The following is a 23885-nucleotide window of genomic DNA, read 5'->3' on the forward strand; positions in this document are numbered from 1 at the left end:
AAGTGAAATTTTAGTCATGGTCTGTGGAGAAAGCAATAATCAAAAGACAATACAGTAAATGTCATTAAGTTATGAATAAAAGAAAGCATGGACGTGGGAAAAATTCTAGAAACTATACATTCAGAGGCAGCAGAAGATGAACCGAAGAAATGTGATTAGGAGGTAAAAAAAAGAAAAGGGCAATAATGAAAAAAAAAAGAAAAAAAAAGTAAGACAGAGATGTGTGAGTGTCATGTCAGGAGGGCAAGAGGGAGGAAGAGAGAGGGAGCAAGCAGGGAGGGGCTGAGGAACCAGTCTTCTCAAGCCAGCCCGGCCTATAATTCTGAGTCAGGAGGTGAAAGTCGTAGTCCTGCTGGGTGATAGTCTTTGCCTCCTCCTTCTCCTCCTCCTCCTCCTCTTCCTTCTCCTCCTTCTCCTCCTCCTCCTCCTCCTCCTCCTCCTCCTCCTCCTCCTCCTCCTCCTCCTCCTCCTCCTCCTCCTCCTCCTGCTCTTCCTGCATCGTTCCGTTACCGAGTCTTCATAAGGACAAAAAAAGTGGAGATCAAAATTATTCATAACGTTATTTGAGTGACTGGGTCTGCTATGAAGACTCTTGGTGAGTCTGATGGCGAGGCAGCGTGTAAAATATAATCACCAAAGTGAACACGTGTTTATTTTCGAGTGTGTAAAGCCACTAAATATGCCAAAATATTTATTGACTTCAGTTTTGCTTTGTGATTAGTGTTAGCGTTAAAAGGCTGATAGCATGTAGAAAATGTTTGTTTTATACTCAGAGAAAAAAGCAAATTGCTTACCAATTAAGTGTTAGAAGTAGTCAGCAAACAAATAATGAATAGAAATGACCATTAACAAACAAACAATCCGGTGTGATACTTAATTGATTTGAAAACATCTGCACAAGTACTGCAATGTGGTGAGCAAAATGTGTTGTTAAGAGACTGTCAAAATATCCTACATGGCATGAAGAAATGACGTGATAGAATTGACACGAGTATATCAGAGAGGAGGTGCACTACCTTGCTGGGGAATTGCTAGTTCCTGAGTGTTGTTATCATTACTTTCTAATATTAATAGACACATCTTTTATTGTCGCCAGCAGAGATGATAAGCGATTTAAAAGGAAAAGATTTGTCGTTGTGATGAAAGAACAGAAAATCAATGAGAATTTATCATCTAAGCTCGAAAGATTTTTACAACATTCTCGTGTGCATGAAGGAAAGAGCTACTTCTTTCCAAGAGCTGCAATTGTCACTTTTATAACCATGTTAATGTACTGTCAAATTTCTCAAATTTATTGATACAAATATTTACAGACGCAATTTTAACACATTTCTAACATAAAATAGCTTTGATGGTTTTAACGAAAGGATGGTTTTCCATAAATTCCTAAATTTCAGTTGCATTATTACAAAGAAGTAGATGCCGATAAAAAAACGCAAATAAATAGTGAAAGGTATTAACTCCTCCACCCCTTCCCCCGCTACATCCAGCAGACGAAAAGCAGGATTCAGACCATTACTGTAATGCATCACTACGCCATAACTCACCGGCAAGATGCGGACAGAAAGAAAACATCGACTGGTCCGCGCAATAAGCGTTCATCGCCGCGAAATATTAGTGTCCGCGGCAACTCCGTGGCGGCCGCAGCGGTGGTGACGCCGCAGCTCCGTCAATACCTCGCCGCTATTCACCAATGTGGCGCACAGCGATGACTGATAGTGCTTGTCAAACGTTTGTAGCGGGCCTCCAGTATTGCCGAGCCTGACAATTTTATACGTGTGCACGAGCATAACTCATAGCAGCTGCAATCAGGGGACAACGATAATGGAGCCGTGGGTATAATTCGGCCTTTCAGTGGTATTAACAGCGAAATACTTGACAAAATTGGCAATAGTGGCCTCTATAAAGCGATTATATAACGCTCAATAGGCTTTCAATGACGAGGAAAATGAGGCTTCAGTACCAGTGGGCGCAAGAGTCAAACTCGTGACGCGGCTTGGTGTTGGAGAGAAGGGCCTTCAGCACCTCGCTCTCTCTAGAGAATTGATAGACCCACAAGTTGGTATTCCAGACCAGCTAGGGTCGGCAGAAGCCCTCGCACATTTGCATAATTTTGATTGGTGTTCAAAAATATTCTCAAAATAAAATCTCATTAAAGGTAAATGCAGGGCAAATTCTTCATTGTGGGGTTGCAAATGGCATCCGACCAATCTCAGTAGAACACCTTCCCTTTCAGATTCTAGTATTTATAATGAATCTTCCTCGATCGCTAGTTTCACACTGTATACGTGTGTGTGTGTGTGTGTGTGTAAGTTAATAAATAAATGAATATATATATATATATATATATATATATATATATATATATATATATATATATATATATATATATATATATATATATATATATATATATATATATATATATATATATATATATATATATATATATATATATATATATATATATTGATGGTAGAGTAAGACTGTTGTGAGTCCATAACTGTGTGTGCACGTGAGTCGAGCAGAAACATTTTTTCACGTAGAGGAGCCACGCGTTTGATGCCTGCGGCGTTGAGGGCCCATTGTCTTGTGTCCTCCCCACTGGTGATACGTAGGTAGCTCAGAGGCAGAATACAAACTCACTGTATGAGTCACCTCATGGAGCAGTGGTGTAGAAAGGAATATGATGGATGCCTTTAGGTCTCTTGCCGGCTAATTGTTAACTTGTCATTCAGCCTTGACGGGACCTGATCATTCGTACCGTCTTGCTATATATTTGCTGTTTACGAGCTGGCGGACCCGGATTACAAAGGGACCAAATTTTCACTTGTGTACAGCACGAGGCGCTCTCCTTTTTACGTCTCGACCACTTACCATGAGAAAGAGAGACAGTAAACTGTGATGTTCTGTAGTACAGATACAGCGTGACTGTTAGAGTGCCACTGTCACTGTTTGTCAGCTGGACTGGCCAGGACCTGTACTACAATAGATGCAGTGGCTACCTGACCTAGAAAACTCGTTCACGTATCAACATTAGGGTGTATTATGTTGCCAGCAAAGTGTGGCTTAGCAGGTTATGTCCCCCAAAACCCGACCAGACAGAGATGGGCGAGTGCATCGAGTCCTAAGACCTCAGCGGGAGAGTCCTGAGCCCGTTATGGTGCACTGGGGAGGCGAGGCCGGGGAGTGTCGTGAGGGAGCCCCACCGCGGCCCTTTGTTCCCTCTTATTACTCCTCCCCCGCCTCTCTGCCGAGGTGTTGGCCGAAGGACGGAAAGGAGAGAGGAAGGATTATCTTGGTGTGTGTGTGTGTGTGTGTGTGTGTGGTTTCGTTGTTTTTAGACGTACCAATAGTCTAGAAAATATCGTCTCAGTGGCGAACTCTAATAAATTCATGTACAAAGCAACGCCATGGCAATCCTGGCGCCCTCAGGATATGCAAAACACGTGGCCCATCTCACAGCCACTAAATCCAGTACTGCTTCTCTTCACAACTCTCCACCACCGAACAGCGCCAGCAACTTTAAGACAGTGACGAATGATGAACATTGCCATTGTCTCTTACTCATAAACTTTCTCCACTTCTTTCTGAATTAAGTTATTTATTTATATTTGTAGTATACTTATTAGCAGAGACCAAGAGATAATTATCCATAGCTTCGTAAATTTCTTCAATTTTCCCAAAGCACCGACGCAGTTTATCAGTTGCAGTGAGTAATGGAGGTAAAAGTCATATTTTGGGAGGTAATTGCATTTTTCTTGTCAAATTAGGTAGTAACCACGAAGTATCTCAAACTGGTCTGTGCTTCGCGAAGGATTTGGCGGCTTAATGTATAGTGAGAATCCAGAAAATATATGTTCTTAATGTTGGATTAATAGCTCGGTTGTCACAATAAACTGGCCGCTCAACAGGGTGGCGTCTCTGATAGCACTGCCCACAAAATAACCTTGCAATGTTGATTACAATTTATATATCATTTTCTCGTGGAGACAGCCGATAACGAGACTTGATAAATGAAAACGGGGGTGTAATCTCCCTCTTTATGCATCACCCTAGACTGCAATTTGCAAAGAGAAGCTTGGTCTTGCAGTGGTGTGATTGGAGAACTTCTGTCTTGCAAGCTAACCACTATGATCAGGCATCCCAGACGTACACTTATTCCGTCTTAAATATACTAATTAGTAAACGCACGTGTAGATGATTTTATATATACGTATACCCGTATAATGTCCCTCTCCCCTACCTGTATTTAAGGGCCATGGAACCCGTAACTTGGTAAATAAAACACGTCTGATTACCTTCACTTAATTCTGATGATAAACAATTACTAAATGTGCCATTACATTTTTGTATTTTTTTTTTTTGGTGGGCGTCGTTAGTAAATTTACGACAGAAGTTAGTTAACATGTAATTTACTTATCATTTATTGTCGCTATTATTTGTCAGGTGCCTACTGTTCAACAACAACAACAGCAGTAACAAATTAAAGTCAGTGATGCAAAGTTAATGCTGACGTTGATACTGTTAAACATGATGCAAATTATGCTGTTGATGATGTCGACACTTTAATTACGAGGCATTTTAAGTCAGATTATGAATATTTATCGCATGTTTTGTTCGCATTTTTGACATTATGCGCCTTCGAGTCAAAACAAAAAATTCATATTTATTAAAGTCGCCTTTTTAGACTTGCCCTTTTTACCTCGGTGTCAACGAATAAATAGAAATCAAAGTTTATAAAACAATCACGGACAATTAACAGAAGTACAGTTTGTTGTTTCAGCACGAGCGTAATGCAAATATTGAATTAATTGTGGATATAAGGGAGGAATATTCTCCATTTTTGTATGCATATAACATTTTTTTTTTCTGTCATAAAGAGGATGAACATAAATTGCAAGTTGAAATGAGAATATGATCACGTGGCATCACAACGTCACATTCCCGTCACACTCCTCGCTGCAGCCTGACCTGGTATATCATCTTTAAAGCAATACCATGTCCATTTCAGTATTTCCTCTTCATTGCAAGACGTTGTGTGGTGAACTAATCATCTCAACAGTCAAAGCCCATCAAATGGTCACCTCACTGGCAACTGCTCCTAAATTGTCTAATTGCCCCGTCTTATTGGTTGCCTGGGGAAGAGCGCGTTTCTAATAGGTGGTTACACGGCGAAGGTGTTTTTTCAAGAGAAATTTATTACGGCTGAGGAGAATAAGGATGATGGAGGAAAGCAGGAGAGGCTGAGGTGTATGCGATGGAGGGAGTCCAAGAGGAACAATGTTAAGAAAATGAGGAGAAAGATGAGAAAGACACTGAAATTGGTAAATGGGAAAGAAAACAAGTTGAAGAACAGCAGGAGGAGGTGGAGTTGGAGGAAGTGATGGCGAATTATGTGTTTAAGTAGCACTTAATAGAAAATAAGTTGCACGATTTAGATAAACAGGATATAAAATCCTAACAGATTTTATGAGCTTTCAAAGAAAAAACAATTATCACTTCACCTTCGCAAATATAAATTCATGAATACAAATGTTAGGTGATAAAAAATAGGCAGTGATTGGCCAAAAAAATCTAAGTTCGTTCCCACGTTCATCAGATCGACCTTTCTTGGCCCAGACTTCCCCTGCCAGGTGCCGGCTGGGGAGGAAGGGAGGGAGGCGCGAGGCGGGACGGGCGAGGGGTGAGGCAAAAGATATATAATTTTAGTCTTTATGGTGACCACGTGTACATGCCTGGCGGGGTTCGTCTGAAGAGGAGGAGGAGGAAAAGACAGAGGAGGAGGAGGAGTAGGAGAAGGTGATGGTGGTGATGGTGGTGGGAGAATAGGAGGAGGAGGAGGAGGAGGAGGAGGAGATGGTGGTAGTGGTTGTGGTGGTGGTGGAAGTAGGTAGATGTGAGCGAACAACTGGTTGAGAATAGTAAGCCAAAGAAAACCGAGTGTATATAAGAGAATAAATGTGAACAAAAGTTAAAGATTGTGAGAAACTAATAAGGAAGGCAATGGAGGTCAGTGGTGGGTCGGGAGTAAGTAGGAAATTGTGAAGAGGAGGAGGAGGAGGAGGAGGAGGAGGAGGAGGAGGAGGAGGAGGAGGAGGAGGAGGAGAAGGAGGAGGAGAAGGAGGAGGAGGAGGTGAAACAGGAGAAAAAGAGATGGTACGGAAGGAATAAGAGAAACACAAAAGAGAGAGAGAGAGAGAGAGAGAGAGAGAGAGAGAGAGAGAGAGAGAGAGAGAGAGAGAGAGAGAGAGAGAGAGAGAGAGAGAGAGAGAGAGGACACGAGAGCACGAGGAAGAGGAACTAGAGAAATAGAAGAAGGAATGAGAGAAAAGGGGAGGAGGAGGGGGGATAAGAGAAGGAAGAATAGGAGGGAAGAGGAGGAGAAGGAGGAGGAGGAGGAGGAGGATGTGGTAGTGGTGGCGGCGGCGGCGGTGATGGAAAGTTATATTGGTGGCGGAGGTTGTGAAGTAAGGAATGTGACGAAACTCGTAACTCATGAAATTGTGAAACCTCCACTCGAGAAAATACATATCAGAGAGAGAGAGAGAGAGAGAGAGAGAGAGAGAGAGAGAGAGAGAGAGAGAGAGAGAGAGAGAGAGAGAGAGAGTTACACACATACAGACAGGCAAATAGAACAATGGTGGCGGCGCATTTGGATTTATAGAATTGATCATCGACCATAATGTTTATTTATCATGTCTGAATCTTTAAAAGCTTATTATTGTTATTATTATTATTATTATTATTATTATTATTATTATTATTATTATTATTATTGTACATCTTTTTATGTATTTGTGTGCATTATAGTGCCGTAAAGAATGAGAAAGACATAGTAAACAACTGCAAATACGCTTTCATATTTCACGTTTGATTTTCTAGACATGTTTCCTTTTCGTCATCCATATTGTGCCAGAGATCCAATAGTCGTCATTGTTTTTGTGACTCACAACACCTGCTACTGTTCTTCTATTTCATGCGTGTCAGCTGACTATAATAATACCAACCACCTCAGTTTTTCCTTTCTTCTTTTTTGCTCGCATATATTAGTGGGGCGGTCCTAAGCAGCCCCCACAAGTGGTTTTATTTATGACTTACCGTTGTGAGAGGAAAGTACGGGAGGCCGCGGAATTAAGCGCTTCAAACGACTTGCAAATGTAAAGTAAGTGGAATTGCGTGTTAGTATTTATGGTATCAATGGTTCCCTGATTGTCGACACTTAACTCATTATTCTATCACCTCTTTGTCTGATATCGAGATACAAAGGTAATGGCTGGCATCATCCTTCGGCACCAAAGTATGCCTGATCAATGTTACGCGCAAGGGTGTTATTTACAATTGCAATTTAAGATTAAAAGGATAAGAGGGCATCACGAAGAAGGCCTCGCTCGCTGTAAATATATGGGAAAGAAATAAGAGAACTGGTAAAAATCTTCCAAAAAATGTACTAATGATCCCACGACCGAAGAAAAAAGAACATATAAATAACAGGGACGGGAAGTTGTGTTGATGTATGTATCCTGGTCTCGGTGGTTAGGGCGGCGCGGTGCGGGACGCCACTCAGGAGAGAAGGATAGCAACACACACACACACACACACACACACACACATTCAGACGGTCGTGCATTTGCTCGTGGGATAAGAAGACAACAACAATGGCGATCAGTGAGAAGCAAGGCAGCTCGACTAGTCCGTAGCTTCATTGGGTGGAGAGTAAGAGAGCGAAAGACGGTCATTGCGTCGGGGTCACCTGCCTCCGCCTACGGATTATCACTTCTGGGAACTGTCTAAACTCATCACCGTCTTATTTCCACTTTTTCTCTTAGACCTTGAGCCTGCTACAGCTGGAGCCCTTTAGTGCAAACACTTTCCTATTTCCACAAAAGGCAATTAATTTTATACCTCGAAAATTTCTCTCCCAAGGATATCTACGTGGAAGGCGGTGTAGTCCCATAAGGCACCTCTTCCAACTCAGTTTAAAGAAAAAGGCATTTACCTAATCCTCTCTGACTTTTTTTTCCCCTTTCCTCATCTCACTTTTCTTTCCAGCCGCTCTCCTGTCGACTGTCTACAAATGTTTCTCATATTCAATTATAACACGCCGGAGGAACAAGTTTACGAATGATAGTCTCCGGCGGCAATGAACATGACTCTTACACGCGAGCTTATAACCTTGTGATGTTTATGGGATTTGTTTCGTGGTCGTCTAAGGCAGCGGAGGAAGCGTAGTGGTGCTCGAGCCGCAACGAGGGAAGCACCGCCCGGTTTTCAACAAGAACGGCTTCCGGAATTATTGGCCGTGCTTGTTTCCTGAGAGAGAGAGAGAGAGAGAGAGAGAGAGAGAGAGAGAGAGAGAGAGAGAGAGAGAGAGAGAGAGAGAGAGAGAGAGAGAGAGAGACTGGAAGGGCATTAAATAGGTGCTGAGTTAAATTCGATTGGAAAATAGCGTCGCATTTTCACGTCTTGACAGGTTTGCATTTTAAGCATCATAGGGAGTTTTCATGTATATTATATCCACTACTCATATGCATATAATGATATACATCAGACGTACTGTACATGGTGGACAACAGAATGCATTTTTATGGTAATATCGGCAGGTGATTAGAAGCCGCACTGCTTATATTTTTACTGGGCGTCGGAGTACATCAGCAACACTAACTTCCTGTTCCCATGATCGATATGGACGAAAACGGAAAATGCCAAAATGGACGAAACTGGAACCTTGCAATTGAGGAAGAAAACGCAAGTTTCCGGCAAGAGGACTCGTCACTTCCCTCCCTCTGTCTGGAGGCAAAAAGAGGGAAAGGTACTGGTAGGCAAGGCGTCATCTCTTCTCGACGTGTCTATATCTGCGTGACAGCGTGTATTTGGGGGTGACGTCCCCGGCGGGAGCTGCCGTATCATCCTCGCCGCTTCGGGAGTTTTATGAGCAATATGGGCAACGTCAAGCACAACCCGAGATCTTTTTACGATCTATAACGATTCATGTTATTGCTCGGGCGACACTTGGGTCTGCATACGCGCCCCGTCGCCTGAGTTATGTGGCCACACACCCCTTATGTCAACACTATAGCCATAGACACCGTGCTATTTGATGTTTTTATTATTTTTGCTGGTGTAGACGACCCTTGGTGAAGGGGGCAATAATTTTGTAAAATTTGCCTTTGACACAGTGACTTTGGAGAATATTGTTACTTTTATCGTTTGTCGTAAATCTCGGAGAGAGACAGAGACCGGAAATTTCTCTCTCATGTCATGACTGCTTTTTATTCCTTTTTTTTTTTTTCTTCGGTCGGATGAACTTCCAGGAAATTTATTGTAGTGTAATGTTTGTATAGAAGATAGATATTGAATTATATAATGATTATTTAGCTTAGGCAAGATTTAATTTATTTTGATCTGAGGTTAAATAATATAATGTCCAGGCTATAATTCCTCTAAATAACTGAGGAGGCCGTGACATTATAGCCTTTAAACTGTAGGGACAATAAAAATGCTTCTGCTATATCATAAAGTAACGGACATAACCTGCAATTACAATTACGTGCTCGTCTGGTGATAAAGCTCCCTTGCAAATGCTCGACCTAAGCTATTACATCTATTACTCATCCTACTTCAGAAGCAAATGAGTCTCGTGTACTGATATTCACTGATAATTTTTACAGCAGAGTTTGTATAATTTATGGGTAATTAACAGAATAAAAGATTTTAAAGTGGTAATTGCAACACTGACAACTATTTATAACCCACCTTTTTTCTTTTCTCTTTACATAGCTCTATGTGTTTGACAAATGTTACCGTCTCTCTCTCTCTCTCTCTCTCTCTCTCTCTCTCTCTCTCTCTCTCTCTCTCTCTCTCTCTCTCTCTCTCTCTCTCTCTCTCTCTCTCTCTCTCTCTCTCTTTATATATATATATATATATATATATATATATATATATATATATATATATATATATATATATATATATATATATATATATATATATATATATATATATATATATATATATGGACTACTAATATTGTTCAAGTTATATGCATTTAATATTTATGGCTCTTGACTTAAACAACACAACCAGTTTCTCTGCGACTTGTCCTTGCCAACGCCTGCCGCTTACTATTCCTCTTATTGCCGCCACACAAACACACACACACACACACACACACACACACACACACACGCACACACACACACACACACACACACACACACACACACACACACACACACACACACACACACACACACACACACCGCTCTTCAAGGGCAAAGTGCCTTCACTACACCACAAAAGGAAGGGTTGCCGACGTAAAGTATAGAAAAAAAAATGGTGTTTCTCGTAATTTAATGCGCAAGTTTTCCATGAAGAAAGACACGAATGTCTGGTTAAGATGAGTAAGGATTTCTTCATTGGAATGCGGCTTCATTCCGCCTTCCAGTTGGTCTGTGTGCCATGACGCTAAGCATTTTCTCTTTCTGTCTGTCTGCCTGTTTGTTGGTGTATCTCCTGTCTTTTTAATAGACACATTATGAAAGATCGAGAAAGTTGTAAAGTTGTTGGTGGTTCAGATTCTCATCTTCTATACTGATCGCGAGCAGTTTCATATCTGGCCCTCTAAGGTTGAGAGTGCTGTGCCTCACTCTATCATGGCCAGCATGGGTAATACAATTCATCATGGAGAAGGTGTGCATTTTGACTCACTCATGTACTAATTATGAATAGTGAAGAAACTTAATAGAAACTTTTCACTTGCTTTCGAGGGTAGATATATACCAATTACTTGCTCTTGAACTCAATGAAATTTATTCACCGCATCCTATTTTTTACTTTTTTTTTTTTCTGATTCAACACGGAGATAACTTTCTAGGTCACACATATTTCATACATTTAGTGAGACATGTGACGGACCTGTCTAGATGATTTATGTGAGCATCGGTGACAAGTAACGGAAAGCGAACCAGGAAGGGAACAAAGTATAACAGTAACCTGACAAAACCGACATGCACTCATATCAATAAAAGAAAAGAAAAAAAAAATACATGACAATAATCTCTCTAGCAGCCTTGAGCGAGCGCTGCCACGGACCTGCTTGCTGACCGAGAAACAACTTCTGGGGAGAGAACAGCTTTCTACCCTATAAGCAGCTTGGGTGGGTCATCCTGTTTGGTGATGTGCGCGTGTTTCTGTGTGTGTGTGTGTGTGTGTGTGTGTGTGTGTGTGTGTGTGTGTGTGAGTGTGTATGTGTGTGTGCGTGCGTGTGTGTGTGTGTGTGTGTGTGTGTGCGTGTGTTGTGTAGTGTGGGTGTGGCGGGGGAGGTCACTCCTTGCAATCCTTGCCCTTCGCACCCCCACACGACTCACTCTTTTTTTTTTTCTTATAGACTGTGGAAATATTTTATGGCGAAAAATTGACCACCCTGATCCTCGACCTTTGTTGCCTTTTAACTAAGGAGACTGTGGCTCAGATTCCTTTGTTTTATGTTTACATATTTACAAGCTGCACTCTCTCCGTAAAGTAATGACACGTCCAATTGAAATAAGGCACGTATGAATAAATAGCCAATTCAGAAGATGAAGTGCAATGGAGCAGAGTAGCAATGTGAAAGAGAATAAATTTATAAAGGTAACATTCCTTGACAATAATTATGAGATGAAACCTTAAACTTGCCCTTCAAGGTAACTCCCACATCCTCTCACAAGGACACCCGCGTCCCTAACACTCGCCTCCACCAGGGACGCGGCGCAGGACACTTATTAAGGCTAAGCTAACTCATGTAAACAGAGGTGACATAAAAACATATCGATGTATGCTGCCAGCTGGTTCTTAATGGCGACTACAACTTTCCGCGAGAGAGAAAGAAATGTAATAGCACGTCATTATTAACATCATTCAGGCGAGGCAATTTCCGCATCTTCGTTCGCTGCTCACCATTTCTGCTGACGAAGAGGTGAGCCCTGACCCCATGTACTGCTAGGCTTTATGTCCCTCGGTCATAAAGCCTGCACCTTCCTTTCACGGGAAGCTTTGTAAAACCTGAATTCACGTCCGTCTTCACGACACATTACGGCATACACATTAAAAGTAATTTCATTCCCCCACTTTTTTTCCTTCCCGCGACCCCCCATGTTGTAAGTTTAAAATAAAATCTTTCATCTAGAATTTAGCTTAAACTGCTCTGGTCAGGACATCCGGGAAAGGCTGTCTGGGAGACTTAGTATGTGGAAAGCACCACTTAAATGCCCACTCATCTCTGGCTACATTTCCTGCCTCATGTCCCTCACAGCCGAGCGGTCATTAGTAGCTGGACTTCGGGCCAATTACGGGCGGTGTTGGGTAATTAACGATCTGTTTGTTTCAAACTGAGATGCTTTGTACCGTCATGCCTGTGGATGTTAGCAGAGAAGGGAAAGGAGAGAGAGAGAGAGAGAGAGAGAGAGAGAGAGAGAGAGAGAGAGAGAGAGAGAGAGAGAGAGAGAGAGAGAGCGCTTGCGCGCAGGAAAATGTGAGTGCTTTTGTGTGTGCGTGTAGACGGTGGTCGCGAGAGAGAGAGAGAGAGAGAGAGAGAGAGAGAGAGAGAGAGAGAGAGAGAGAGAGAGAGAGAGAGAGAGAGAGAGAAGAAAATAAAGGGAAGCAGGACATATACGTTTCCATGTACGTAGCTTATTCAGTTACGTATTCATCATTTTTAAAAAGACTTAAACATTCCTACGCTCACACTTTACGATCAACACGAACCGTTTCATCCAATGAGGCGAAAAATACGCAACACCTCGCTCGAATTATCATTATATATTCAGCAGAATTATGGTCCGACAATTTATTTTATGGCTTTCCTGTTTTGATTCACATATCGTAAGTAAAATCGTGGTCCAGTGAGACAGGGAAACCCAAGCGGACGGCGGCCAGATGGTGGGTGTGGGAGGAGGAGGAGCAGGAGGAGAAGGAAAGGTAAAAGAGGGAGAGGGTGATGTGAAGGAGAGGGTGATGGTGGGGATGGTGGGGACGATATACGGAGGAGGAGAAGAAGGGAGCAGGAGGAAGAGGAGGAGTAAGGGAGGGAGAGAGAGGGTGATGTGAAGAAGGGGATGGTAAAGATGGTAAGAATGGTGGGGAACGATATACAGAGAAGGCGAAGAAGCAAGAGAGAGAGAGAGAGAGAGAGAGAGAGAGAGAGAGAGAGAGAGAGAGAGAGAGAGAGAGAGAGATAAAGTGGTTTGTTGTTTCAGAGAAGGAGAAGGAAGAGAAGAAAGTTATAGATCATAGGATGGAAAAAGGGAGAGGAAGGGAAGGTTAGGGAGGGAGGGAGCTAGGGAAGAGGAGTGGGCCTAAGCCAGCACTACGTCACGCACACACGATAAATATACCTGTGGCGGCGCCCCCATACGGTCTCATTACCGTAGCTCAGTCGAACCCTCATTCACCTTGGCTGTGTTTATACCCCACATTTAGGCCTCTAATAAGTGGGAATTAACCTGTTTTCTACACATTAATGACCTCCTTCCTGTGGACTGCAATGGTTGACGTACAAACTCACGAGACATGATTTGGCGCCGAGAGAGAGAGAGAGAGAGAGAGAGAGAGAGAGAGAGAGAGAGAGAGAGAGAGAGAGAGAGAGAGAGAGAGAGAGAGAGGAGCAGGGGGGACGAGGAGGCGGGGGGGGGGGGAGCCAGCCTCGTCAGACGTTACCAGGTGCAATCAACCAACTAGCACTAAAAAGTTTAAGGTCCTCATTCCTCGTCGGGCCAGGCTAAGCACAGAGCACACTGCCTCACACTCAGTTGCACAACCTGCTTATGGAACGCGATATGGATCTCATGTAATAGGTATCCTTTCTTTTATCACCCACCTCATCGTCCGGCGTGGAACAGGCATCACAAAAGGGACCAGATTTCCTCAAGAGAACAGAGGAAGACCGGTGGAATGAGGGAGTGGGGGTGGAAATATGTGGGTGGTGAAGCCTCTTACACACACACACACACACACACACACACACACACACACATATACAAACGAAGATATCTTATCATTCAATTTTGTCGTAATGCTGAGATGTGAAGAAAATTCCCGGACCAAAAATGGAAGTGAAATCATGCAGGGTGGACTGTGGAGTGCCTGAGTGCGTCATGCCTTTTGTGATTACTTTCTGCACTAAAATGCAACGGTTTAGTTCTTTTAACAGGATGGAAGTCTTAGAGTCGATTCACCTGCATAAGAATTTTGCTTCGGATTAATTATTAGCCGCAGCAAATGCATCGCGACTTTTGTATATTTCCTACTCTGTAACACAGGAAAATAATTCTTAGTAGGATTCATGGAGCATCTTGCTTTTCTGGTATTCGTTTAAACTCTGCTTCTTATACTCTGAGGAAATGCCGACCGGCGCGTTTAAAATTAAAATAAATGATATGATGCAATGATCTCACTTCTTTTGTTGTCTTTCAATTTAAAGACAACTTTTCTCCATAAAAAATCATAAGAATATGCAGAATAATATGAATAATTATATACAGAGAAGTTAATATATATATACAATAGAATTATTATATACAGTTTAAGTTAATGGTGCTTGTCCCTGGAAAAGATATTTACATTAGAGTAAGCTTAATGGTCGAGGGGAAGTAAGCTCCTAGACATTCCGTGTGGGAACTAATCTTGGCTGTGCAGTAAGAAGTTTCCCCGTACCATCCCTGAGCCAGCGGGTGGGGGGAGTGTGAGAGAGAGGGTGCGAGGGGTGAGTGAGTAGTAGGAGTCACCAAAGTTCACCTGTCTCTCTGTTAAGCATAGGGCGTGGGCGATCTCTATCCTTCGTCGTCGTGTAAGGTAATGGTTGAAGTGGAACTCCTTCTCCAGCTCCAGGGTTTGGAAACGCGTGTATGTCTGCCTCCCTCGCCGACGGGGGCAGCCGTTTGGACCTGGAAGACAGGGGCGGTATGAGAATTGAGAGCTATAGGTAGCTGAGGGCATGGTGAGGACCCGTAATGGAGGTAGTGGTGGTGTGGTAGTGGTAGTGGTGGTGGTAGTGGTGGTGTTGCTACGTCAGCCGGCGGGAGGAGGGGAGTAAACGGGTTGGTAAGTGGTGATTAAGGGAAGAAACTCACCCAGCTTGTGGTCGGGAAGTGAAGGTGTTGTGAGTTACCGAGGAAGTCGTACTTATTATCATTCCTTTGATGTACTTGTGGTGGTCGCGACAATTTAACTTTTATGGCGTTAATCCTAAGTTGAATGCGTGTTATCATTGTGTGGAAGGTATTAAGCACGCTCAATGGAGAAAGCTGGAAGTGTGGGTCTAGGAGCCAAGGTCACAGTAGAGAAAGAGAGAGAGAGAGAGAGAGAGAGAGAGAGAGAGAGAGAGAGAGGGGGGGTACTATTGTAGGACTGGAGGTAGGAGGGCGGATCTGTAATTTCGTTTTGAAGATCAACTTTGGTCACAGGTGAATAAGCAGTTTTCCATGAATAACAAAGGAAAATGTAAATGAGATGAGCAAAGAATAAGTATCATGGATTTGTTGAGGGAAAATATCACTGGCGCAAAGAATTTATGTAACTAGAGACATTCACTATTTGTATTGGTATATATGAGATTAATGTAGCATAGGAAAACAAGAAGTACGTACATTATTGACTGAAGGAGGGAAGAAGCAAGTGTAAAGGAGTAACAACTGGAAAAGTGGAAGAGTAGACTTCACCTTACTTAGGGCTGCAGTAAATTATAAGCACTATATACTAGAAATACGACCAAGGTGGAGGTGTGGAGTTTGATGTTGGTGGCGGGACGGCGTTTGAGGACTGCCATGTGGAGAGGGTGGGGGAGGATAATGGTGACGGCCAGCCAAAATTACAGGAATTAGGGAAGGTGGAAGACCGTGGGAAGCAACATCTTGACTTAGGAGCAGGAAGGAACAGGACACGCTACCAGTTAATGTAGGAAGAGAGAGAGTTGGTGAGTGAGGGAGTGAGTTAATGAGTGAATAGCTGGCTGGCTACACGTGGAAGGGAGAACGCAATTTTTGAGGTATCAAAAAAAAAAAAAAAAAAAGGAATTATGAAATTAATATCAGCATTTTTAACCATAGAATAGAAAAAAAATATATCTAAAAAGAAAGTGGATGAGTGAACAAGACAATGAATGAATACTTAATTAGTCAAGAGTACACTGGAAAAAAGTAAGGCCTAAGAAAGAACGAAGGAAGTAATTGTAAAGTGAGTAGGGATGTTTCAACCATTAAAGGAAAAGAAAATATAAAGAGAGAATGGATGAATGAGTGAATATATGAGATTGTTGGATGTAGGTGAATGAGGATAAACAAGGCACTGGAGGGAATAAAAAAAAAAAAATTATAAAATGAAAAGAAGTGTGTTCAACCATAAATAAAAAGAAAAAAACTACATCTAAGTCGCCTGTAAAGAAAGGTGTTAGTCTCATGACCTGTATAAAAAGAACCACTAGTACAACTACAGCAACCATTATTCGAGAGAGCATCTAATTCAGACGTAAACAGGTTAATCCAGGTAATAGTTTTCAGGTACAAGTTACAGAATCTGTTGGTTTACCTGCGCACAAGATCTACACCGTTGGAAGGTTATTGATAGTCTTGAGTGAACGTCATGCACAGATGCGGTTTTTTTTTTTTCAAGTTTTAAGTCTATGAGATGAGCTTCATGTTTATATGGGTTTGTTCAGGTGTATATGTTAGTGTTTCTTGTACTTTGTTTGTGTCAGTGAATGTGTGATGTACGTACGTGATGAGCTATTGGAGGCAACAAGGTGAGGAGGGAAAGGCTGACAGCTTGCAGATAAAGTAGTAGAGGAACAGATGGATAGATAGACAGATTACTGAATAAATGGACAGACAGACATGTAGATAGATGAAGAGATAGATAGATAGATAGATAGATAGACAGATTAATAGATGGGTAGATACATAGATAAATAGGCAGATTGATTGATAATGTAAATTCATAGATAACTAAACAAATAAATAGATAAATAGATAGATTAATAGGTAGACAGATAATCAGACAGATTGGCAGACAGACAGGTAGATAGTTGAAAGAGCAGGAGACTAGGGATGGACTGGTAGACTACAAAATGACAAGTGACTAAACAATCAGACTATAAGGATAAAAACAAAAGTGTTTGTGGACCAAATGCAAGTCAGTAAAAAAAGTCTACGAACTAAACAATAAGAACATACCAACACTTATCAAAGGGAGACCAATATGTAAAATAAAGTAATAATGCCACATACACTGCAAGACTAAACTAGGAAATTTAAAGGGAGCAAAACACACACACACACACACACACACACACACACACACACACACACACACACACACACACACACACACACACACACACACACACACACACACACACACACACACACACACACACACACACACACACACACACACACACACACACATACATACACACGCAAAACATACACGCTAAAAGATGACATAAATACTAATTCAACGAGCAAGACTCAAGTGTCGTAAGGGTGAATAAAGCACAAAAGCATCATAATTCTGTGCTGTAAACAAAGCTACATAAGTTGATTTTAAAGCAACACTTATTCTTAATAGCTCGAAAAAAAAAATATATGTGAAGTTTCTCAGAGAGAGAGAGAGAGAGAGAGAGAGAGAGAGAGAGAGAGAGAGAGAACGAGGAAAAGTCAATAAAACAGGTTTTTATACTATCTTTTATATGCTGTGTTGTTATTGTACACAAAGTAATAAGGAAAAGGAGGAAATAATTCAATGTTCTGGAGAATTTAAGTGTAACATAAAAGTTGGTCTCAAAGGTAAATTGGGTGAAAGATACAGAAATTGCAATAAAATACACAAGCAAAGAGGGAAACACATGTAAACACTGATATATACATCGGGGGAAATGAATGATTAAAAAAAAATATATATAAAAACAAACAAATAACATGGAACAGATAAATGCACTTCATTTTTGTGTAACATGTCATCACTAGAGTAATTATGAAAATATAAATATTTACACAGGAAGGGGGAAGAAGCGGAGCAAGGCGAAGAAGAAAAGATGAAAAGAGGATGACCATAATGGGATGTGTAGCAGTTAGTAAAGCAAATTAGATAAGGCCTTAGGTTGAATAGCAGGAGGAGGAGGAGGAGGAGGAGGAGGAGGAGGGGAGGGGAAAACTGAGGTAGGAGCAAGAATCGAAGAAGAGGAGGAGGAGAGGGAAGAAGAAGAAGAAGAAGAAGAAGAAGAAGAAGAAGAAGAAGAAGAAGAAGAAGAAGAAGAAAAGAAAGAAGAAGATGTGGAGGAGCAGGAGGAGGAGTAGGATGAGAAGGAGGAGAAGGAGGAGGGGAAAGATGAGGAGGAAGAGGAGGTCCAACAGGAGTAGTAGCAGGAGTGGTAGGAGCAGGAAGTAGTAGTGAGGTGAAGGAGGAGGAGGAGGAGGAGGAGGAGGAGGAGGAGGAGGAGGAGAAGGAGGAGGTTGTGGTGGTTGTGACATTGCGATTGTAATAATGATAACAATGGAAGGTGTATGGTAGTACCGAGGTGGCAGTGATAATGGTGGTCTAGTGGTAAAAGAGGACGTGGGAAGAGGGTCAAGAGATGAGGAGGGAGAGGAGAATGAAGGGGATGAGAGGGAAAAGGAAAAGGAAGAAAAGGGGAACGTGTTAGGCGGAAGTTGATAATTAGTGTGCATGGGGTCGCTGCGTCATCTTCATCGCTTTATAACCATTAAAGCATAGATGTCTTTTTAAAGTCCTAAAGTAAGGCAAGGAGACGAGTATTCCTTTAGCATGACCATTCTGCGGAATATTACTAAGCTTCACTTCCCGTACTTTCTTTTTATGACGACGTATCACATCGTTAAAAAGCTACCAAATAAAAGTTTATCATCTAAACGTTATTGTAAGTAAATAGTTGTATCTAACACCTGCAATTTAGTTATTTAATGTAAAATAAGATTATGAACTTATAGTTTCTGTATCATAATCAAATAATAATATATTATTTCGTTATATGTATTATAACCAAATAATAATAATTTGGATAATAAATAGCAACGCAGACAATATATTCATGAACAATTCGAAAAAATTGGAAGCTGCTGCAACATCAGGTGTTCAGCTTGGCCAGGTGTGTCACGCAGGTGACATCATTGTGTACTTTCTGTATCTTCGACAACGGTCCCATGCGAGTTATTCCACCTCGTTGTTATAGGTGCATGTGTGTTGTTTGTGGAGCACAACAGCTGTGGATCGTGTGGCGTGATGGTGTTGAGTTGGCAAGTAATGACTATCATGCAACACACTGACTCGAAAAGCCCCTCTATATCCTAGCATGTATTCATATTTCTTTTCGGCGAAATTCAGAGTAATGTTTAGTTTGCAGTTTGTGATGATGTGTTGTATGTTTGTGTTTATTTTTATAGAGCTTGCAGCCATGAAGGGTTGTATTTTGCTACCAATGATTTTTTTTTTCCGGTGTGTGTGTGTGTGTGTGTGTGTGTGTGTGTGTGTGTGTGTGTGTGTGTGTGTGGAGTAAGTCTTAAAAGTACGATAGCAGCTTCAAAATTATATAATCATTTGTTAGATGTTGTTTTTTGTTGTTGCTGCTGATGCTGTTGTTGATTTTATCATTATATCATTATTTGTGTTATTATTATTATCATTATTATTATTATTATTATTATTATTATTATTATTATTATTATTATTATTATTATTATTATTATTATCATTATTATTATTATTATTATTGTTATTATTATTGTTTATTTATTTACTTTTATTACTGTTATTACTATTGTTATTGTAATTGCTCGCATCATCATCATTATCATCATTACTACATAATTTTTATTCATCTTATTTGTTAATATATCCTGCTTCTTACAGGTAAGTGTACCAGAACCAAACGTTCTACATTACGAGCAATACGGGAATTTCCTACTTTCCCACTGTCATTAATGTGGGAGGACAGAAAGTTTACACCAAAGGGGAAGTGAAGCCTTTGTCACGCCACGGGACACGTGCAGCGCAGATGGTAGGTAAGGACGAGGACAAGAATAAAGCTGTGTGTGTGTGTGTGTGTGTGTGTGCTGAGAATAGTAATGAATACAACATTTCTGCTTTTGTAATCAACACTCATTATTTTGGATATCCTGGTATTATCACTTCTTCCAGCCTGCACTTAAATATTTTATCTGTTCGTTTATCTTGTTCACTTATAAATTTACTTTCGAATTGTTTGAGTAAAAAAAAAAAAAAAAAAAAAAAATTCTTGCGCACATACATAAAAAGCAGCTGAAAGACCCTGTTGAGTTGCTGGATGGAATCAGATTCACTGCAGTCGTCCTACACTTATGGTTTCTTGCAATTCCTGTGTTACGTAGTTGATCCTGTCTATGTTAATTCATAAACAACAACTCCATACAGTAACTTAGGTAGGCAGTAGCAAGCAGAGTGTTAGGCTGCAGTAGGAAGGAATGATTGGGTTACTGCAGGGAGAGATTGTTTGGCTTCACTGAACCACTTTGTAATGGGTGAGACTTTTTTTGTATCTTCTGCGGTTGCTTTGATTTGCCTGACACAGGTAAATGGAAAATTTGAAGATTATGCAATTTAGCATGTCTTATATATCAATCTGGAATAAGGTAGCTCATGAATGACGCTTCCGTAGCTCTATTTATAAAGGTAAGCTTCGCTGCGTGACCCCGCAAAACTACACAACACTGCACCTTTGGGATGACAAGTTGCCGAGATGTTTGTTGCTGGTGCGTTAATATCCTAATCATTTTTTTTTTCTTCCTGTTAAGACGAAGCCTATTTCAGCTGAACAAAACAGTCGCATGCAATTTCTGTTAAAGAACGTGCCTATTGCTGGTATGCTTGATAATTCCTGTATCTAAATGCCTCTTGAATTTTATTCACTAAGCAGCTTTTCACAATAATCCTATTCGACTTATAGAAAATGTTAATATATGAATGTCATAATAAATGTATGAATAAATAAAGATTAATTAAATGGCTAAATGTAGGTGAGGATGGAGTCTGTGAATCAGCTGATCACGTGAGTAGGCGAGGAGCATGGGTTACCAACTGATATATTTAATGATTTATGTAATTGATTCAGAGTAAAGATATGTATATATTCAATAAAAAAAAAATTATTCTTCGTTTGTCTTTTATTTTATTCTGTTAATATCATAAAACAACAGCCTTCAGCACACATACTGGTGTATTTGTTTATTTACTTACGTATTATGTTGTAGTTGTTTCTTTATACAATAGTTAGTCAGCCATTGTATTTATTCATAAGAAACAATAAAAAATGTTGCGAATTCTATTTCAACTGAAAAATCTGAAAATGTGCTACCAATCACCAGTGAACATACGGTATGATACTAAATAGTTGTTTATATTGTTTTTTGCATGACCTGGATATATATATATATCAAGGCCAGCCACCCCATAGCCTATTATAGTGGCCTTGAGAACAGCGGACATGTCAAGTGTTCGAGTAGATGACTGATTATCTCACATTTTGAAAGCCTTCCTAAGTTCCAGAGAGTGGCCACATCTACTGAAGAGGCAATACTAACACACCTGTTACTAGCGGTTGTGAAATGAAGGTGAGACCCGTCCCAAAGACAATGATTTTCATGTTAAGTGTCATTGCATGAGAAGGAACTATCCGGAGTAAGGGGCGAGACTACACAGTACGAAGTTTCCGTCTTTGAGCATGTGCGTGTGTTAAGTGGACGGGAAACATTGCTGGAGGATGTGAGTGCTTCATAGAGTGTGCCGTTTATCTCAGCGCCTTCGTCACGCCCAGGCAGCGACCATGGTAAGGTAAGTGAGAGACGAGTCTTCCGGCCCCGTGTGGGAACTGTGGTAAGCGTGACGGCGGCGTTTGTACTGTGTAGCTGCAGACGAGGAGAGGGGCGAGGCAGGCAGGTCACGCCGAGTAACAGGTTGTTTCTGCCTAACCACCATGCTGTGTGATAGCTATATGATGTTTTTCAGGCTGTTACTGGCGTTTCCGGGTTGTTAGGAGTAGTTATTATGGTGGAATTATTTATGTTTTCATTTTCTGGCTCACTCATATGGTTTCATGTTATGTTTATTCTTTTTTTTTTTTTGTTGCCATACAATTAAAATCGAACTATTTTTGAGTTTATAAACTAATTAAAAAGTTGCAGTTGTTTCATTTGTTACGAAATCTTGAAATATTTTAGTAGTGGCAATGATAAACTCATCAGATTTTTGCTCGAATTAAATTTTCCTTTTGCCAAATACCTATAAATGTCTTAGCTTTACCAATATCATCTGCCTAAAACTTCCCCTAGAATATCTCTAACAGAAAACTATGTAATCTCGTACAGCGCTACCCAAAACGGGTTTTCCTAGCATTAAATAAATAAATAAATAAATAAATAAAATAGGTAAATAGATAAATAAATAAATAAATAAACCAACACTAAAACCTCATTCATATTTTTTTTTATGTAGAAATTTATAAATAACTATCAAGCAGTGTGTATCAAGCGGAAAAACATCCCAAAATTGGATTTATTTTTCATGTGACCATGAAATTTTTCTATCATTGATCGTGATTTGATGTGGAAGTAATTGAAGTAAATAACTGTATAATTAAGCACAGGTGTTACTTTTTTTTTCATAATAAAAGAATATATTTAGCATTCGTAGATGTAAACTGTATATAGCAGATTACAGCGATCGTTTATTCCAGTGTCAACCTCGATAAGGAAAGCTGTGCTGTTGAAAAGAGGGGAATTGTAAGAAAGGAGAAGAAAAGGGGGAAAGAAAGTGAGAATAACTAGAAAGAAGAGGAGAAAATGTCATTAGCGTTACTCATTATTGTAGACAGATTGTTTTGTCACTAATAATTACAGGCAAAATGTCATTAATGATAATTTTCATATTAAACTAAAGGTAAGTTTGTATTAAAACTTTAACAGGACACATGTTGGATGGAGATCATTAGTGTCATTTTTTTTTCTTTTTGTAGCTTAACTTTACTTGGTATGTGATGAGCTCCAGAGATACAGCAGTTAAATATTCAAGTTCACTAAAACCTCTCCGCTCAGCTATGTGGATGATTAATAACATGGGTAGATAAACATGGATGGAGGGATGTGGATGTGGAAATCCTCTTGTATGAATGAATGTTGCTGTATGGAATGTTTGTTGTGTAACTACATACATAAATATATCTGTGTGATAACTTGGTTGTCTTCTCCGTCTAATGCAGTGCAGCGGCTGTGCGTAAGCATGCATTGTGGATGTGGTTAATTGGGGAGGATCTTTTTTGTAGGCACTTTGTTGCTTTAATAATGATAATTTAACACTAGTATTACTCGTTATATCAGCTATATATGAAATTGGACACACACACACACACACACACACACACACACACACACACATACACACACACAAAGTAGTTAACTGAAATGTCAGTTCTATTCTCTCCTTACCTGAAGTGTAATATGTTTGCATGTGTTACATAAGAAAAAGAGTAATAATAAAACAAAATGAATAAAAAAAATGTTTGTTAGAATTCACCAGCAAGTGCTGGTCTTGCAGGTATTAATACGCAACATCTTTGTGGTGTTTCAAGAATAAAGCAACTTAACGATAGCAGTGGGAAGAAGGATCCCATGAGTGAAGGGGGAGGGGAGATGACAATCAGGACAATGCCATTGTCATTATCAGCACACATAATGACCTGTTGCGTCTCGCAGTGGGCGAAGGAAATAATAACATCCTCGACATATCCGTTACTCTGAACACCGCATAATATTAGCGGCGTAGTGCGCGGGGCCGTGACGGCAGCAGCGTCTCGCCTTCACCAGTGA

At 40.6% G+C, this 23885-nt stretch overlaps 1 protein-coding gene and 1 long non-coding RNA gene across 6 annotated transcripts in view; one reads left to right on the plus strand and one right to left on the minus strand.

Annotated features, from left to right (window-relative positions):
* The window catches only part of LOC135107895 (homeobox protein abdominal-A homolog), a 149305-nt gene that overhangs the window by 16459 nt on the left and 108961 nt on the right, over positions 1 to 23885 (minus strand). For all 5 annotated transcript variants that reach the window (XM_064018264.1, XM_064018266.1, XM_064018265.1 and 2 more), the window contains one exon: positions 14773 to 14921. In XM_064018264.1, the coding sequence (XP_063874334.1) occupies positions 14773 to 14921 (149 nt within the window). The remainder of the gene's footprint in view (positions 1 to 14772; positions 14922 to 23885) is intronic.
* The window catches only part of LOC135107896 (uncharacterized), an 85611-nt gene continuing 83228 nt past the window's right edge, over positions 21503 to 23885 (plus strand). Inside the window, exon 1 of the long non-coding RNA XR_010272042.1 lies at positions 21503 to 21635. This is a non-coding gene — a long non-coding RNA (uncharacterized LOC135107896). The remainder of the gene's footprint in view (positions 21636 to 23885) is intronic.

Source organism: Scylla paramamosain, chromosome 16, assembly GCF_035594125.1.
Source record: "Scylla paramamosain isolate STU-SP2022 chromosome 16, ASM3559412v1, whole genome shotgun sequence".
Lineage (NCBI taxonomy): Eukaryota > Metazoa > Arthropoda > Malacostraca > Decapoda > Portunidae > Scylla > Scylla paramamosain.